Below are 19,636 nucleotides of genomic sequence, written 5' to 3'. Positions count from 1 at the left end.
AGAAGCCCCACTATCCCACACTGTACCTGACCTTCAATAACCAGAATGGGGAGAAATGGAGGTCTCATGGGATAACAAGGTAAAAAATGAGCTTCATTTAATGGGACACCAACTATGTCCTGAAGCACAGGAGAGCACGAAGGGCACATTTGTTTGGATACCTTTTAAGTACAATGGGGACAGCAATGGAGGGGTTCTTCCTCAGACCATCAATGATGTCGGCTGCTTTGTCAGCATATATCCTCTGGAGTGCTTTTCGATGGATGACTTCTGATGTGCCCCCAAGGGTGTTGTCCAAGCGAAATTTGGCTTGTTCCTCAGCAGACAAGCGGGAAAGCTTCTTCTGTATTGCTTCCAGAACCCGGATTGTTGCCAGATTGGTCTCTAAAACTACATCAAGCTAAAGAAAAAGACAAAGTGTGTTCAGGACCCAAATCAGAATAGAATAGCAGTTAGGAGTATAAGGTAAGGAGTCAAACTCCCTGGACTGGAATCCTGGCTCTGCCGTAAAAGCCACAGAAGACTGTTTTCTTACCAGTAAAATAGGGATAACAGCTACTCTTTTAAGCTTATTGTCTGGATCAAACGATACAATCCACATAAATGGTTTTGTGCAATGCCTGGCACATAACATCAATAAATGATGACTAGCCCAAGTCGGTTTGGCTCAGTGGATAGAGTGTTAGCCTGCAGACTGAAGGGTTCTGGGTTAGATTCTGGTCAAGGGCACATACCTCGGTTGCAGGCTCTTCTCTGGCCCGGGCCCTGGTCAAGGCAAGTGCAAGAGGCAACCAATCGATGTGTTTCTCTCACATCAATATTTCTCTCTGTTGTTCCCTCTCTTCCACTCTCTCTAAAAATCAATGGAAAAATATCCTTGGGTAAGGATTAAATAAATAAATAAATAAATGAATGATGAATAAGTGGTAGTCATTACTTCTACCACCACCAGTGTGCTTGGCTTAGACTACTAATCCCAGTGTAGAGGGACTTAACAGGAAGCAACCTTACAGACACTTTACCCTGAACTTTTCTGAATTGTTAAGATCTGTTACAAACAATAACAATCAAAAAACAACACAGCCCTAGCCAGTTTGGCTCAGTGGATAGAGCGTTTGTCGGTGGACTGAAGGGTCCCAGGTTCAATTCTGGTCAAGGGCACATACCTCGGTTGCAAGCTCCCCCCTGGCCGGAGTCCTAGTCAGGGCTCGTGCAGGAGACAACCAATCTATGTGTTTCTCACACATCGATGTTTCTCTCTGTCTTTCCCTCTCTCTCCAATCTCTAAAATCAATGGAAAAATATCCTCAGGTGAGGAATAAAAAACACACACACTCAAAACACAATTTGGATTGAACTTCCTGGTTTTCTTATGATTAGATAGGGCCACATAACTAGTTCTGGCAAATGAGTTATTAACAGGTGGATCAGAATACTTATTACTTCCACGCTAGAGCATTTAAAGGTGCAAGACCCTTCTGAGCAATCTTTTTCCTTCCAGTGACTGGCAATGTTCAAGATGGTGGCACTCTGTCAGCCTAGGACCCTGAGTAATTCTGATGAGCAGAATACCTCACTAAACATCAATGTACATGTAACAGGATCAAGGAATAAATCTGTTTCTTAAAGCCACTAAAATTGAGGGAAGGAGGAGGTTGTCTGTATTGTAGGATCACTTACCTATCCTGATGTATAAAAGGAATTCTTGAAAACCACTGTCTTGATAAAAGATTTTCAGAAAGGAACACTCCTTTTAACTAGCCCATCCCACCCAAGCCTAAATACATACACACACACACACACACACACACACACACACACACACACACTTCTGTCACCTTTATTCCTATTATCACAAATAGGAAATGAGACTGTTGCCTCTCATGCTTGCATACCGCATGAGAATCAAAAAAGATTCTAACCTCTGCTTTCTAACTCATCTCACCTTACTAGACATAGGTAACAAAGAAATGCTTTCTTTACACTTTTCATGGAAGTCACCATCTATCAAGATTTAGTTCTCTGCAAATGGTTGAAGCTCCTCATAAACCCTGGAGCAGGAATGGCCAATCACCTGCCAGGGCCAAGCAACACCTGACTCTTCATTCAAAACATGCCAGAGACAGCTGGAGTGAGTGTGGGGGATAACTGGCAGAGGGATAAACTAGTATGGGCTAACAAAGAGCAAGGTATCACCCATCTACAGGGAGAAGCAGGGTCAGTAAGTTTTATATAATAAATACATTAAACCAGCGGTTCTCAACCTGTGGGTCGCGACCCCTTTGGCGGTCGAACGACCCTTTCACAGGGGTCGCCTAAGACCATCCTGCATATCAGATATTTACATTACGATTCATAACAGTAGCAACATTAGTTATGAAGTAGCAACGAAAATAATTTTATGGTTGGGTCACAACATGAGGAACTGTATTTAAAGGGCCAGAAGGTTGAGAACCACTGCATTAAATATAGGATACATGTAATTTTACCACTTAAGCACATTTAACATGCCCTTTTATTTTTTACAAATTGATTTGAGAGAGCGAGCGAAAAACATGGATTGGTTGCCTCTGGCACATCCCCCTATGGGGGACCGAACCTGCAACCAGGGCAAGTGCCCTGACTGGGAATCGAACCCACCACCTTTTTGTGTACGGAACGACGCTCCAACCAACTGAGCTACACTGGCCAGGGAAAAATATTCCCTTTTCTTGTTGATAATATCAGTGAACATGGGGGATTCAGAACCCATTTTCAGTATTCCCACTTCTGGCATAGGGGCTCTACCAGCTCATTTATTCATTCAAGCCCTTCCTAACTACTTTAAAATAAAATCCCTAATTTAACTTTCTTTCAAAGGGAGCCAACCACATCAACATCAGAACTATGAAAGAAGAATTCCAGTTCCCACAGGAGAGCTGGTTTGCTAACCACCTGCTAAGAATAATAATACATCAAAACAACAATGAGGTACCATCTCACACCTGTCAGAATGGCTATCATCAACAAATCAATAAACGACAAGTGCTGGAGAGGATGTGGAGAAAAAGAAACACTCCTGCACTGCTGGTGGGAATGCAGACTGGTGCAGCCACTATGGAAGACAGTATGGAGTTTCCTCAAAAAGTTAAAAATAGAACTCCCACTTGACCCAGTGATCCCACTTCTAGGAATATATCCCAAGAAACCAGAAACACCAATCAGAAAGTATATATGCACCCCTATGTTCATGGCAGCACAACTTACCATAGCTAAGATTTGGAAACAGCCTAAGTGCCCATCAGCAGATGAATGGATTAGAAAACTCTGGTACATCTACATAATGAAATACTATGCTGCTGTAAAAAAGAAGGAATTCTTACCATTTGCAACAGCATGGATGGAACTAGAGAGCATTATGCTAAGTGAAATAAATCAGTCAATGAAAGAGAAATACCACATGATCTCACTCATTTATGGATAATAAAGACCATTATAAACTGATGAACAAAAATAGATACAGAGGCAGAGCAACATCGAACAGACTGTCAAACTATAGCGGGAAGGCTGGGGAGGGTTGAGGGGCAGGGTAAGAGATCAATCGAAGGACTTGTATGCATGCATATAAGCATAACGAATGGACACAAGACACTAGAGGGTAGGAGAGGCCGGGGAAGGTCAAGGGGGAAAAAAAAAGGAGACATATGTAATACTCTTTGTAATACTTTAAGCAATAAAAATAAATAAATAAATAAAATAACAATACACTTTAAAATAAATAATTTCCAGCAGCCTCAAAAAAGCCCAGCAGGCCTTACTACAGTACTAAGTTTTTATATACCTTTGTAAAATATAATAACCTTTAAAATGCCATTAAAAATTCAAATTAGCCCTAGCTGGTTTCGCTCAGTGGATAGAGCGCTGGCCTGCAGACTGAAGGGTCCTGGGTTTGATTCCAGTCAAAGGCCCATGCCTGGGTTGATCAGGAGGCAGTCGATCAGCGATTCTCTCCCCTCACTGATGTTTCTATGTCTCTCTCCCTCTCACTTCCTCTCTGAAATTAATAAAAGCATATTAAAAAAAAAAAGACCTTGCAATTTATAAAAAAAAAAATTTCAGCCCTAACCTCTTTGGCTCAGTGGACAGAGCATCGGCCTGCAGACTGAAGGGTCCCAGGTTCGATTCCGGTCAAGGGCATGTACCTTGGTTGCTGTCACATCCCCAGTAGGGGGTGTACAGGAGGCATTTGATCGATGTTTCTCTCTCATCGATGTTTCTCACTCCCTCTCCCTCTCTCCCTTCCTCTCTGTAAAAAATCAATAAAATATATTTTTTAAAAATTTCAAATTATTACTCAGCTATCAATTGATTTCAATTAAAAGGGTTAAAGTGGCCTAGATAAGTCACATTTGCCATAAAAATATTACTAACATATTTGACAAACTTTTTTTTTTTTTTTTTTTTTAAATATATTTTATTGATTTTTTACAGAGAGGAAGGGAGAGAGATAGAGAGTCAGAAACATCGATGAGAGAGAAACATCGATCAGCTGCCTCCTGCACATCTCCTACTGGAGATGTGCCCGCAACCCAGGTACATGCCCTTGACCGGAATCGAACCTGGGACCTTTCAGTCCGCAGGCCGACGCTCTATCCACTGAGCCAAACCAGTTTCGGCTTGACAAACTCTTAAAGTATGGTGTACAACAAGCATTTACCACAAAAGAACATGAACCTCTGACTCTTTAGTCTTAAAAGTCACCCTCACAGATAAGTATTTAAGATACTTTATTTAGCATCTCCCATTTTCCCAAACTTCAAATGATCAAGGAAGCTGTACCTCAAAGCGTTCGTCTTCACAACGATAGATATGTTCTTCATACTGAGTTTTCTTGGAACTAACAAAGGTGGAGTCTTCAGACCAGGAAGGGAAGGAAACCCAGGTATCATTTAAAACCTTTAGGTAATAGAACAGAAATTGAAACAAAAGTGTAACAAAGCTTTCTGGCAAGTAAATATTCTCAATAAAAAGACACAATTCTAGGAGAAGGAAGAATCATTTAACATTACAAGCTTCCCCTTTAGCAAGTTTACAACATATATTAGAGTAAGGAAAAGGTTCTGAATATAAGCGTAAAACATTTTCTTTTAAAAAACGACAGAGCCCTGGCTGGTTTTGCTCAGTGGATAGAGCGTCAGCCTGCAGACTGGAGGGTCCCAGGTTCGATTCCAGTCAAGGGCACATGCTCGGGTTGTGGGCTTGATCCCCGGTAAGGGGCATGCAGGAGGCAGCCAATCGATGATCCTCTCTCTATCTCTATCTCCCTCTCCTTCCTCTTTGAAATCAATAAAAAATACACACATACACACACACACACACACACACACACACATATATATATATATATATAGAGAGAGAGAGAGAGAGAGAGAGATATCTTGATTTCTTCACTGATATAAATTCTTGATCCCTAGGACCATTCCCTTCCAGAGAAAGTTGAGGTTTCAGGGTTGTTCCTTTCTGGGGAAGGCCTTACCTCTTTACAGAGAGGAGTCCGTCCTGTACACTTGGGCTGCTGGTAACTCTTTGGGAGGGCTCGGTAGCTGGAACCCAACCGTTTACAAGAGGCATAATCTATTTCCATGGCAATGCCCTCTGTAGCTCGTTCCTTTGGAAAGGTTTCCAAATGTACAGACTCCTTATAGCCCAGAAAGTTTTTAAACCAATTAAACAATTCAGGGAATTTCCTGAAAAATCAAACCAAAAACTGGTGAGCAATTAGAAGCATGGTGCAGTTATTCTGAGATATGACTACCACTATTTGGTGTTAAGTCAGAACTTTGCTACCAAGAACAAAGTCCAATGGCAATTATTGCTTCTAAGCATTTGGCTTCCCCTTTTCTTACAGAGTGCTCTACAGTCAGTTAAGGTGGTGATAGAAGAGTGCACCGAAATCAGACAAAGCCAAGGATATTGCTTCAGTATTAAGATCATTTTTAGGTTGTCAAATACAGTCAAGACTCTAGAATCCTGGAATAGACTGGTCTCTATAACATCCTACACTGATCAGGGGATCAGGAGACTACCACTAGTGCTAGCCAATGGCCTCTCTAATTTTTTTCATCTCTAGAGTTGAAATAGAAGACTTTCCAGAAGACTCTTGACATTGTATGAGCCAAATGACCTAACACAATCAAATTAATTTTGCCTATCATATACTCTCACAAACTAATTTTATTTCAATTCCATATCATGCATCAACTCTACTTACCCCAGGAAAGGAGAGACTAATTGCACAAGCTCAGCCCGAGAGATCACCTCCTGGTTAAAGATAACAAGACAGCGCAGGAAATTTTCATAGGCCTCTGCATTCCGCAGAGCCTTTCGAACCTTATGGAGACAACCAGAAGAGAATGATTAAGTGGAGAATGAAGCGATCTGGGATTACTTTTAAATGACTAAGGAAATTTGAAGTTATCTGATGATTCTAAGGAATTAACATTTTTTTTAATATGTGTTAATGATTACGTTTGAAAAAAGGTTTTATTTTAAAAGGAAACTGAATTAAATAATATCTGGGTGCTGTCTGCAAGCAATTTGGGGTGGATGAGAGCACACATGAAAGAAGCAATATTGGCTAGCAACTGGATGATGGGTAATGAGGAGTCAGTTTACTATTCTCTTTAATTAGTTTCACATGTTTAAAATTTTCCATAATAAAAAATTTTTCAAAATGAGATCCTGAAGACATTTACCTTCTCATACTCTTGATTCTCCAAACCAAAATCAGAGTACTTCAAATTTCTGTTTCCTCTCCTAACAGATGTTTACAGCAAGAATCTTGTCAACACTGTTTTGGTAATCTTAAATAATGATCTTTTTAAATAAGATACTCGTGGCCTCTGACCCAATTCTTTTCCTTCTTCCATTTATAATATCAAGCATTTTAATATCCAAAAATCTAAAACTGTTCAATGGCATAGACAAAGTAAAACTAGCCTGGCTAGATAGGCAAGCTGAAGTTTTAATTTCAGAAGTAAGTATTTAGCACTGTGTTCCTTTATTGGGGGATTGCAGACCATGTGGTTTTATCAACCCCTTCTCCAGGCTCCCACATACTATTCATAACTACCAATCAGTAAACACAATATAAAATACTTTTATGCCCTAACTGATTTGGTTCAGTGGATAGTGTATCAGCCTGCGGACTGAAGGGTCCCAGGTCCGATTCCGGTCAAGGGCACATGCCTGGGTTGTGGGCTTGATCCCCAGTAGGGGACATGCAGGAGGCAGCCTATCAATGATTCTCTCTCATCACTGATGTTTCTATCTTCTCTTTCCCTCTCCCTTCCTCTCGGATATCAATAAAGATATATTTAAATAAATAAATAAATAAAATATCTACCTTCAAAGCCGAAGGTCAAAGAGCACTTCACTGCTGTACTATATACCATATTTACTTATTTTTATTAGCTTTTAAACATACACAGAGTAAACAGAATACTCTAATGAACCCCATATAATCACCCTGCCTTAATGATTAATATATAGCAGTAGTTCTCAACCTTCTGGCCCTTTAAATACAGTTCCTCATGTTGTGACCCAACCATAAAATTATTTTCGTTGCTACTTCATAACTGTAATGTTGCTACTGTTATGAATCGTAATGTAAATATCTGATATGCAGGATGGTCTTAGGCGACCCCTGTGAGAGGGTCGTTCGACCGCCAAAGGGGTTGAGAACCGCTGATGTATAGTAAATTTGGTTTCATTTAAACGCATTTCCCAACCAATGAGTTTTAAAGTAAATTCCAGACATTTCATCTACACCTAACTCAGTATATATTTCCAAGAAAGAAGTAGTACTCAAAAACAACAACAGTCCTGGCCAGGATTAGAGCATTGTCCCAGGTTGTGGGTTTGAGCCCTGGTAAGGGTACATGCACAAACCAACCAATGAATGTACAGGTAAGTAGAACAACAAATCAATGTTTTTTTCTCTCTCTCCCCCTCTCTAAAATCAGTAAGTGAAAAAAACAAAACAACCACAAGATACCATTCCTCTTTAAAAATTGAACTCATTTTGCCCCCTACCCCCACACTTTCCTTGACATTTGTTGGTTGTGACCTGAACTTCTTTATTTGCCTTAGATTAGAATCATCAAGTGCCCAGGCAGCCCTCAGAAATGATTCAAGTCAGAGCCTCGACTTCTTGCAGAACAGCTCACATAAGCACAGCAGGCTTGAGAGAGATGAGATCAAGAGGCACCAATAATGGAGATAATAAGTCGTTTGCCCTTTTGCAAAAACCCACAATTGCAAGACAGAGTAAATCACCAGCAGATCAATCCAAGCTGGCTCCCGCCAGTGAGAAGTCTGACAGTTGCCAGCCACCCTGATGAAAGTAGCCTACTAATCATCAAGTTGGCTCCAAGGAGGAAGTCAGACAGAGGAGAAAGGTCAAACACACACACCCTAAAATACCGTTTAAACTAGTGATCACCATTTCAGGCAGTTCATTAGAATCACCTGGGGAGCTTTGAAAACTAAATCAGAATCCCCAGGAACTCTATATGTGATTCTGCAAATAAGTATCACAAGCGATTAGAAGATTACGAGTCATCTTAAGCCTTCCACAACTGGTGCACCGACACTCCCCAATGTACAGACCTGCAACAGGGGGCTCCAAAAACCTTTTGAGAGTATTTAATATATCATGTGTTTTATTGAAGCTGTCTTCCACCATGAAAAATGCAGTATTTTGTTGCAAACCATTTCACAAAATCAAAGTAGACAATGCTACAATTTCTCTAGCACTGAAAGGACCTACAACTTATAAACTATGTCAAATAGTAGAAAGCCCTAAACAGCTTGATGCCTCTAAAAAAAAAACCTTGAGGATGGTGATTTTCTTTTGGTATTAATGGCCGGTATTAAATCTAATTCATTCATTTACTCACCTTATCAAAAAATAATGATTCAGTTCCTACACCATGCTTGCTGGCATCGGCCATAGAAGAATCCTTTAGGCTGAGAAGTTTGGGTTTCTTCTGCAAAAATAGGAAAAATAGAAACATGCTAAAATTTAAAGGGTGGATTCCTCTATTATTTTCACGTGTTCAATGGTTTCCTTATTAACCAATGTTGATTAATAATTTGCAACAAATGAGAGAATTCAAGTACTAGCTTGCTTTACACCCTATAAGATTTCCACCCGTCTTCTCTATTTGTTTGCCTGTCATTTTTTTCCCCAGAGGATCATTCTACTCCTCAAATATTCTCTCTACTTTTCCCATAGCTCAAAAGTATGGAGGCAGAAGAGAATGTAAATTCATGAAGAGAATATAGTATATTTTTCTAATAGAAGGAATAACTATCTTGTCAGCAATATTCATTCAGATCAATTTAAGACTGGCCTTTTAATTGTTTTTTGTTAATCCTCAATGGAGGATATTTTTTCCATTGATTCTTAGAATGGAAGGGAAGGAGGGAAAGAGGAAGGAAAGCGGAAGGAGAGAATAGGGAGGAGAGGAGAGAGGGAGAGAAACATTATGTAGGCATATCAATTGGTTGACTCCTGCATGAGCTGGGGATGGAACCTGCAATCGAGACATGTGCCCTTGACTGGAATTGAACCCAAGACCCTACAGTCCAAGGCAACCCTCTCACCGTTGAGCCAAACAGGCTAGGGCAAGACTGGTTTTTTAAAAGGAATTAATAGGGCATGACATAAGTGTCAGGCAAAATTTACTTTTTTTAAAAAAGGAAGGAGGGCATTTGTTTTTTTAAATTGATTTTAGAGAGAGGAACAGGGAAATAAACATCATTGTAAGAGAGAAACATTGATCGGTTGCCTCCCACACTTGCCCCAACAGGGGATCAAACCTGCAACCTGGGTATGTTCCCTGACCGGGAATCAAATCTACCACCTTTTGGTGTATGGGACAATGCTCCAACCAACTGAGCCACCCAGCTAGGGCAAGAATTTATTTTTAAAAAGCTATATCTCAACTATCTGTGAAGAAACACACAAACTCTGGGAAAAACAGCACATTTACCTTTGTCATTCCAGAGCTCACTCACTGAGGAGCCATAGCCACTGCTCACACTGCCTAAGCAAAAAGTAGGGAGGGAATTCTAACCCCAATGTAGTGTTTCCACCTGTGGGTAATCACGTGCAGAAGACTAACTCAGAAGTGGAACAGATCTGTTGACCTGCTTGCTACTCATTTAAATAATACTCTTTATTAGAAATTCCACTAGCTTTTATTCTTTAATAAAACTGCAGACACACCTCTCTTCCATGTTCTGTACTGCTTTAAAATTTAATAAAGCAACACACAGTCCCTACACCTAGCCCTCTCCACATCAAAGAGGAAGAGAGTGGGCTCAGCTTTCTGCAGGCAGATTAGCAGTGTTTACCAAGAAGCCTTATATAACAGGTCACTAACAGTAGTTTAAGACCTTCTTTTGCTGTAGCAGAAAACCTTACCTTGGAGATTAAGATGATACAGATAAGATCAGGCAACCCAACAAAGAACCTTGGGTACGAGAGGCCACCAGACCAAAGAGATCTCACAAAGCACAGGCACTTTACTCACAGAAGAATCTGAGACCACTGACTTCTATCTGAAACAATAAGCTTAGTAATCTTTCTTAGCACAAGGCAGATTTAAGGCATCAAATCAGAAGAAGGGAAAAATTAACATCTCAGAAACCCTTAGCAGAATACAAAAAACAGATGACAGCTAATAACAAAGAGAGAAAAAATAAATAAAAAAACCATAGTGCCCTGGCCAGTGTTCTCAATGGTTTGAGCGCCAGGCTGCTCACCAAAGATATGATTCCCAGTCAAGAGCAGGTACCTGGGTTGCAGGTTTGATCCCCAGTCCTTGTCGGGGCATGTGTGGGAGGCAACTGATGTGTCTCTCTCACATCGATGTTTCTTCCTCACTTATTCCACTCTCTCTAAAAAAAAAATCAATGGAAAAAAATATCTATTCTCGGTTGAGGATTAACAACATAAAAGCATATTGATCTGAGTAATTAGTGGTATTCTAACATTTTTTTGCAAAGCCAGATAAGAAGCTTTGCATTGAGTTTCTATGCCATACACCTGAATACCCAAGATCCAACTGACTACACGCTTAGGATAAAAGCACATGACCAACCCTGGGTTCCTGTCCACTAGAATTGCTCCTGAAAGTCAAAATGAGCAGCTGCTGCTCATTCTCACCTTCACCGGAGGGGTGGTTCCTGTTCCAGAGTGCCTCCGGATCTGGCAGCCATTCTGGCTGGGTCTCTGTGGCTTGTTGTTCAGTTGGGGCTTCTTCACAGTGCCTCCATGGTCATTTCTCACAGAATCAACCTTCTCTGCAGTTGTTTTGCTTAAAAGCTAATTAAAACACATGAAAGAGATTAATGCTCTTATCAAAGCAAGTAAGTATCATTTAGAAAAAGTTCCCTTCTGATTCCAGCTTCCTAATTTACCTAAGAAAATAATTCTAAATAGTGTAATTCTTCTAAATAAAACTTACCACAGAGCTGTTGGCATCTGGTAAAAACTGTCCAAACTCTGACAACAGATCTTCCTGATTTTTAAAAAGGCGAGCCACCTGGGCATAAACCTCCTGCTCAGTCAACGCTGGAGTGTAGTTTCCTCCAGCTTCCTTGGCATTTCGCTGCTCTTTCTGACAAATTGCAAATGGAAGAGATCATATTGGAGGGGCACTGATGACTCCTTTTGCACATTTTTTGAGACTTCTGACAGGAGCTCTGTATGTCACCTACTTGGGCTACATTTGAAAAAGTCTATACTTTTAGCAACTGTTTTGACTGCAAACTTTAAGGTGAGAAAGTGTGAAAAATGGTGGCTGACAATTCCTTTTTAAAACATATTTAAAATTAGTTTGTGAATCCGCAGAGGACCACTACCAATTGATAAACAAAAAATTATAGAGAAATTTCTCCTTACACAAGTCATCCTATAAACTTCCCACATAAATAAGTATGCATTTCACAGGGCAGTAACTTTAAAAATGCTGACTACCTGCTATAAGGTAATTAAAGCCAAGCAATAAAATGCTTTATAAGTACTTATCATAGTTTTCAACTGGTTCATTCCCAGTAAGAATTAGGAGACACAATATTTATTCAACTTCTTCTTAGACTAGATGCCCTCAGAGGGTGACCTGGTTAAGACAGGATGAAAGGGTAACTCTCTTACCTGATATGTGTGCAAAATTTCCAGGAATGCTTTATAGATGTCTGGTTGGCCCTGGAACCTGTTCTTGATCTTATTAACATAGTTGATAGCATGATTAAACTCCACAGGCTGATTGTTCTGCAAGGATGGGGCCGTTCCCAACGAGATTGTCACTGGTGTATGAGGTTGGACAGGTGGAGAGCGTGGGGATGCGTATGGTGGGAGTGGGGGGGTCTGCTGGCTGGCGGGAGTATGTGCTTGTAGTTGGGAAGGCTAAAAAGAAAAAAGTCTTTATTCTCCTCAGGAACAGATGGTTTGACATAGGAAAGTTTGAACTAAAGAGAAACAAGGTGTCTGATTAACTTATATCCTTTATTCACTCTAGCCAGGCCATTTCAGCCCAACTCAAATCACATTGGGCAGGGGTGGGAAATGTAGAGGGCTCACAATTCTCATACAAATATTTCAGTTTCAAAATTTCTAAATACAGCCTTAAAAATAGATACAGGAAGAACTTTTCACATGCAATTTTAAGTATACTAGCTCAACAGGTGCAAGAAGAATAGAAAAAAACTCATTCTACATGTATCTTTAGTGTCAAAAGAGACAATTTAATGTTACAGTAACTCCACATCAAAGTCTTGTACACCAGCTCTGTCCAACAGAACTCTGATGATGGAAATGTTCTTTATTTACACTGTCCTGAATGATACCCACCAGCCACATGAGGCTACTGAGTACTTGAAACGCAGCTAGTGCAACTGAAAAACTGAATTTACTTTAATTAATTTAAATTTTTATATAGCCATATGTGGCTACTGTATCAGACAATGCAGTTTTAGATAAAGTACACCCATTATTATTATCATTGTCATCAGAATTTTCAGCTTAGCTTGATTATGACCTAGTCTGGTAAATGAAGTAGCCTCTGTAAAATGATGACCATGTAGCCAGTAGCATAGTCTGATCATAAGATGACCATTTCTGCCTGTGCTGTCAAAGTACCACTCACTACCCAAGCAAAGTTTCCACCTATTGGGGTGCTCTTGGTTCAATAAGCAGAAGTTGGGGGCAAGAGAGTCCTTGTAGGTTGTTCATGACTTGATTTAAACAGATCTAAATATGTGGTATGTAAATGTGAACCATTTGATAGGGATATGACTACTGCACCTTCTCTGATGAAATCACTGCAATATGTCTATCTATTCTTATATAAAGGGGAAATGTCAAAAGAGGGTGGTTTCTAGGGATGCATTTCATGTAATGCAAAGTATTCCAAGTGCTCACCTTGCTGACTTTGGCAGGTGGGGGCTGAGGAGCTGGCTGGGCAGGAGCTGGGGCTGACTGGGCTGAAGGCTGGGAAGGATGTTGGGGTGGTGGTTGAGGCTGGGGCTGGATGCCATGGGTGGGAATCTGATGGACCTGGCCAGGAGTTGTCACATTCACCATGTCATTGGTTTGCACCTCAATCTTGTAGCCAGGAGGCAAGAAGGTATTGAAGCCCATGATCAGGTCTGGGTGGCCTTTGAAGAGCTGGGACACACGACTTATCACTCCTGGAGTGTCGATGCTGATAAAAATAAATAAAATTGGCAAACTTGAGAAGCACTATAGTAAGAAAAAAAAATCACACTGACTACATTCTCTAGACAGGAAAATAGATAAAAATCAACCTGCATATTACAAAATTAAGAACATACAAAGAAGTTTGAAATTTCAAAGACATTTGGTCACAATTTTGAACACAATATACAGTTAATAACAATCCTATCAAACAGATACTCAGACAGTAAATCTAAAGCTGCAATTTCCAAGCAATATCCAACCTGTGATACACCAGTATAAATCATCATGTATCTACATTTTCCCAATTAGTTAGCTACGCTCTTATAACAATGAACCATGCCAGAATATTTGTGTATCTTAAGTCAAAGAGCAAGTAGCCTAATCATTACCAGTCTACTCCCTTGTTTTGTGATGAAATCATAAGAAAATTTTAGTTAAGATCTAGGGACTATAATTTTCATCAATAAATCAATACATCAAATTAAAGCATCACCCCAAAAATTAAACCCCCCAAAAGGGACATCCATTATCTTTCAGAAGACAAGAATAAGCTATATCCTCCCTCCAAAATCAACATCCTAAGCACAAAGCTTGTGTACAACTACATATATCTTTTACCTCTGTGATTTAAATTCCTTCATGATGTCAAGGAAATCATTGTAGACCTGAGGCTGACTACCAAACTGCAGCTTCACCTGGTCAAGATAGGACAGTGCATCCTCCACCTGAAGCAGGTTATAAAAAAGGAAATAAGCCAAGAATTATAAAAAACAAACAAATGATTTATGCCTAAATAAAATTAACATAGTAAATGAAATAGGAATATATAGTAAAACATGAAAGTATTAAAAATTAGTATGGATATCAATAATGAAACACAAGCTTCAAATAAAAATCAAGTAGCCTTGCCTTGGATACTTTTGGAAAAAATGATTAGTGAAGCATACACATGAATATCTCATTCACTTATTTGTTCATTTATTCATCTCACAAATATCTACTAAAGCTACAACATGCTATATCAGGCCCAAAGTGGGGTACTAATGAATCAATGACAAATAAGCCACAGTCCCTGCTCTGCAGAAGTTCTCTCACATCTAGCTGGGAATCCTAACACAGTGGTATAAGGGGACAATCACTGAACACCCAGAGAGAACATGAGAAGAGCACAAAGGCTTCCCCAGGAAGTAATTTGTAAACTGAGTCTTAAAGGATGAATACAAGTTAGCAAAAGTGAAGACTCATGAGAAAGTCAGAGGAAACAGCATGGGCAAAATCCCCGACAGGACACTAGTTCACTTAGAAAATTGCAAACAATTTAATTTGCCTGGAGGGTTTGTGTTGAAGAGGAGGAATGGTGGCAAGAAGAAGAGTGACAAGAGGAGACAGAAGAGGAAGCAGGACCTGATCCTAAAAGACCTTTAAAACTTGTTAGAAAGCAACTGAGATTGTTATCTGCATTTTAATGTATTCAATTTGGCTACAGTACTGAGACAAATTGGTACAAGAGCAGGATAGATTGAAAGGAGGCAGGAAAACCAGTTATGCTACAAGGCTAACTCACATGTGAACAGTAGTTGCTCAAACTATAGTCCTGACCAAAGGAACAGGGAGAACTGAATAGATTCAAAAGTTTTTTAGGACTCAGAAATGACAGGGAATGGGGACTGACTGAATTTGGGATAACGGAAAAGGAGGATTCACTAAATTATAAATTATTTGGGCATTTGCAAAGAGAAACAGTTTGAAGGGCTAGAAAGTTATAAGTCTGATTTAGAACAACTTACTTTTTAGTTACTCAGGAGATAGCCAAGGAAATTACCTACTAGGTGCTTCCTATATACTCTGGGATTATTTTAAATTATACAAAATATCAAGTTTAGGAAAGTTTCAAAAATAAACTGATTTGATAAACTCTACTCGTGATAAATATTGTGAAGTAGAACATTTATGTTCAAATAAAGCATTAAATGACATCTCAAGAGTTGCCCAAACTTCCAAAATGGCCATAATTAATCAGTGTATTTCAGTGTTGCTAGAGCACAGATTATATGCTTGGTTGATACGCACTCATTTGATGGATGGTTTTTCTTTACAAATAGCATGACAATTTCTATTGAAACTCAATAAACTAATTCATATTCAGAACTTTCCATACTGAAATGTTTCATTAATGACAAATTGATGGAACATAAAACTCATTAAGTTTGCAGAAGTAACAAAGACTTTGGAAGATATTTTAAAATAGCGTTCACAATCATACGACAAAGGAGGAGTTATCAAAAATAAACAAACACCAAAAAAATTAAAGTTAAAAAATAAATAAACAAACATATTATGGTATAATGTAATTACAACAGAGAGAAAAAGTGCAGAAACCCAAAGGAAAGAAATTATACATGATGTGTTTATGCTTGGAAGAAAAGGTATAAGTCCTAGTAAACCCCTATTTAAAAATTAGTTATAAAATAACACTATGCTTAAAAAAAATAGCTTTGACACCACATTATGAGATAACTGCATGTAAAGAGTGTGGAAATTCTCTCATTATCTAAAGTATAGTTCAAAAGCAAGTATGCAGTTCTAGAAACCACAACTTAAAAAAAAACACACATTTGGAACTAGTCATTTAGAAGCTACACATTTAAGGGGGCACTAGAGAGGAGACTCTTAACACTCTGCTGACGCATTTTCCTGATTCACTTCAATAGGCATTTATTAAGGTTCCTAACCTTCTGAAGTTCATAAGTTTATTGGGAGGTGAGAAAACACAAACTGTAAAGAGAGCTCACTAAATATGTGCCAAATATCAATAGATAACTAAAGTACACCAAGCAAGCCTCAAATTATTCAAATCTTCCATCAATATGCCAAAGACAAAAAAGTAAAGACAGTACTGGTGCTTGAAATAGCCTACACTGCCCTAGCCGGTTTGGCTCAGCAGATAGAGCGACGGCCTGTGAACCGAAGGGTCTCAGGTTCGAGTCCTCTGGTCAAGGGCACATACCTCGGTTGCAGGCTCCTCCTGTCTGGGGCTCGTGCAGGAGGCAACCAATCTGTGTTTCTCTCACATCAATATTTCTCTCTGTCTTTCCCCCTCTCTTCCACTCTCTCTAAAAAATCAATAGAAAAATATCCTCAGGTGAGGATTTAAAAAAATAATAAAATAATAAAAAAGAAAAACAAACTACTTTAAAAATGTTTAAAATAATTAATAAAAAGAAATAGCCTATGCATTCTTACTGGACACTTCCTTATTACAGAATATAAACTGTTTACTGAAGTGGATTCAAATGCTCATAAAGCTTTTTAAAACTAATCCAAAAATGGCAGGCAATGTGAGAATACTGAATGAAATTACATGAAGGCACAAGAAAGCATTTTACTTCTCCTTATTAGAAAGAAAATGCAACAAGTTACTGCGTTCAGGAATCCCATTCAAGAGCATGTAGGGGGTGGGGGTAAATGGTGACAGGTGAAGATTTGATTTTGAGTGCTGGGTACACAGTGCAAATATACAAATCTTGTAACATAGGAACCCACACCTGAAACCTATACACTCATGTTGACCAATGTCACCCCAATAAATTTAATTTAAAAATGCAAAAGTTAAAATAAAATAAAAAAGTAGGTAAATAAAAAAGCTTGTAACAAAAAAACAAACAGAGCAAAAGTCCTAACTCGACCCATGACTCCAAAGCCCTTTCTTGCTTCCTTTATAGTTTCTGTAAAACAGATAAAGCACAGTCTATTTATACCCCAGTGAGGAAGGTAAAATAGATGTTGTGCTTTGATAGAGCTGGCTGACAAAAGCTATAAAAATAAATATATTTTTGTTAGCCTAATAGCAAGTTTATAAGCTCTTTTGCAACATTAGGTGTTAACTGCTGGAATTAAGTCACATCAAACTAACTTTTACCAAAATATTTTTAGAGCTTGGTGAAGAGCTAAGTATAGTAATAATACATTTTGGTACACAGACATCACTCTATAAGCAGAGAGTTAAAATGTTATAAGGAAAACAATATAGCTAATACATATTTCCCTCAAAGACAGAGCCCAGAGTGAAGTTTCAGGCCCATAAATAATTTGTACTCTTTTTAAAGACTATGCTTAAATACAGTCAACTCTTATTATTTAAGGTAATATAGAAAATGAAAATTTTATAAAATCCTTCTATACAGCTCAGCATTAGTGTGCTTTATATTTATGTAGCATTTACTTTCCTTAGGCCAATATTAACCCTTTGCACTCCGCTGTCCCCTCTCAGGGGACATCGGAATTCTAGCATATCACTCGGATGTCCCCTCTCAGGGGACATTGCAGTTTATTAGTGATTACGGGGAATTGAGTTATTTCAACGCAACTTTTTGAGACATGCATGTTTCCCTGAAGTTTTATCTTGAAATGGCACAAGAAATTAAATCAAAATATCGTAAAATTACTAAGATGTATACAAGAAATGTCAGCGGGTTTTGTGCCGGATTAAACAATAAACTACAGGTTGGGAGAACCAAGATGGCGGCATAGGTAAACACTGGAGACTGCTGCCGCAAACAAGCACTTCAAAAATACAACTAAAAGACGGAACAGACATCACCCAGAACCACAGGAAAGCTGGCTGAGGAGAGACTCTTCAACTAGAAGGAAAGAGAACAGCAAACCGAGGCTCAGAGGAGGCGCAGTGTGGAAAATACAAAGGTACCGAGGTGCGCGCGCAAAGCGGGCTGGTGGCTGAGGGCGCGGTTGTCATTTTCAGTCGGGAGGGAGTCTCAGACTCTGGGCTCCAGATCCGGGCGAGTCTCTAGGGACTCAGACTCAGACGGGAGAAGCAGGATTGTCCGGCATCAGTTGGAATCTGAGGGCAGCTTTCTCTCCGAGGTTTGCAGCGGCTGCAGGGGTTCTGAGAAGCAGAGCCTCTGGGAACAGGACTGAGAGCAGCCATAACTGCTCCCTCCGCCCGCCCTGTTGAGCCTGCCCCGCCCAAGCCCTGCGCAGAGCCATTTGCCGGATCGCCTCAGGCAAAGGCTAGATTAGCACCTCTCCAGAGGACAGAAGTTTTCCACACAGCTGATTCTCACAGCCGGTCAGCCTGGTGGTCAAATCCCTCTAGTATTAACTACAACAATCAAGGCTTAACTAGAACAAGACTGCGCACAAAGACCACAAGGTGGTGCACCAAGAAAGCATAAAAAATGCGGAGACAAAAAAACATGACAGAAATGGAGGATATAGAGCTAAAAAACGCAATTGTGAGGGCTTGCAAGAAACTTGAGGAGAGCCTCACAAAAACTAATGAGACCCTCGATGCTACGATAAAGAAACTAGAAAGTAAGCATACACGGACTGAAATAAAGAATATTATACCCAATAGCAGACCAGAGGAGCGCAAGAATCAAGCCAAAGATTTGAAATTCGAAGAAGCAAAAAACACCCAACCGGAAAAGCAAAATGAAAAAAGAATCCGAAAATACGAAGATAGTGTAAGGAGCCTCTGGGACAGCTTCAAGCGCACTAATATCAGAATTATTGGGGTGCCAGAAGATGAGAGACAGCAAGATATTGAAAACCTATTTCAAGAAATAATGGCAGAAAACTTCCCCCACCTGGTGAAAAAAATGGACTTACAGGTCCAAGAAGCACAGAGAACCCCAAACAAAAGGAATCCAAAGAGGACCACACCAAGACACATCATCATTAAAATGCCAAGAGCAAAAGACAAAGAGAGAATCTTAAAAGCAGCAAGAGAAAGAGACTCAATTACCTACAAGGGAGTACCCAAACGACTGTCAGCTGATTTCTCAACAGAAACTTTGCAGGCCAGAAGGGAATGGCAAGAAATATTCAAAGTGCTGAATACCAAGAACCTACAACCAAGATTACTTT

The 19,636-nt window shown here is 39.5% G+C and overlaps 1 protein-coding gene across 6 annotated transcripts in view; it reads right to left on the bottom strand.

Moving 5' to 3' along the window:
- The window catches only part of SIN3A (SIN3 transcription regulator family member A), a 95,228-nt gene that overhangs the window by 35,292 nt on the left and 40,300 nt on the right, over nt 1-19,636 (bottom strand). For 5 of the 6 annotated variants that reach the window (XM_070429971.1, XM_070430002.1, XM_070429979.1 and 2 more), the window contains 10 exons: nt 14,369-14,475; nt 13,472-13,754; nt 12,206-12,457; nt 11,517-11,669; nt 11,216-11,374; nt 8,940-9,029; nt 6,251-6,369; nt 5,516-5,726; nt 4,819-4,935; nt 162-400 (listed from right to left, as the gene is read on the bottom strand). In XM_070429971.1, coding sequence (XP_070286072.1) covers nt 162-400; nt 4,819-4,935; nt 5,516-5,726; nt 6,251-6,369; nt 8,940-9,029; nt 11,216-11,374; nt 11,517-11,669; nt 12,206-12,457; nt 13,472-13,754; nt 14,369-14,475 — 1,730 coding nt within the window. The remainder of the gene's footprint in view (nt 1-161; nt 401-4,818; nt 4,936-5,515; nt 5,727-6,250; nt 6,370-8,939; nt 9,030-11,215; nt 11,375-11,516; nt 11,670-12,205; nt 12,458-13,471; nt 13,755-14,368; nt 14,476-19,636) is intronic. The other variant, XM_070429993.1, reaches the window with a different exon arrangement.

The sequence above is a fragment of the Myotis yumanensis genome, unplaced genomic scaffold, assembly GCF_028538775.1.
Source record: "Myotis yumanensis isolate MYYU_CA2020_CCGP unplaced genomic scaffold, mMyoYum1.0.hap1 SCAF_1, whole genome shotgun sequence".
NCBI lineage: Eukaryota > Metazoa > Chordata > Mammalia > Chiroptera > Vespertilionidae > Myotis > Myotis yumanensis.
The sequence above is the reverse complement of the archived record's forward strand: the minus strand, read 5'-3'. Positions and strand labels throughout refer to the sequence as shown.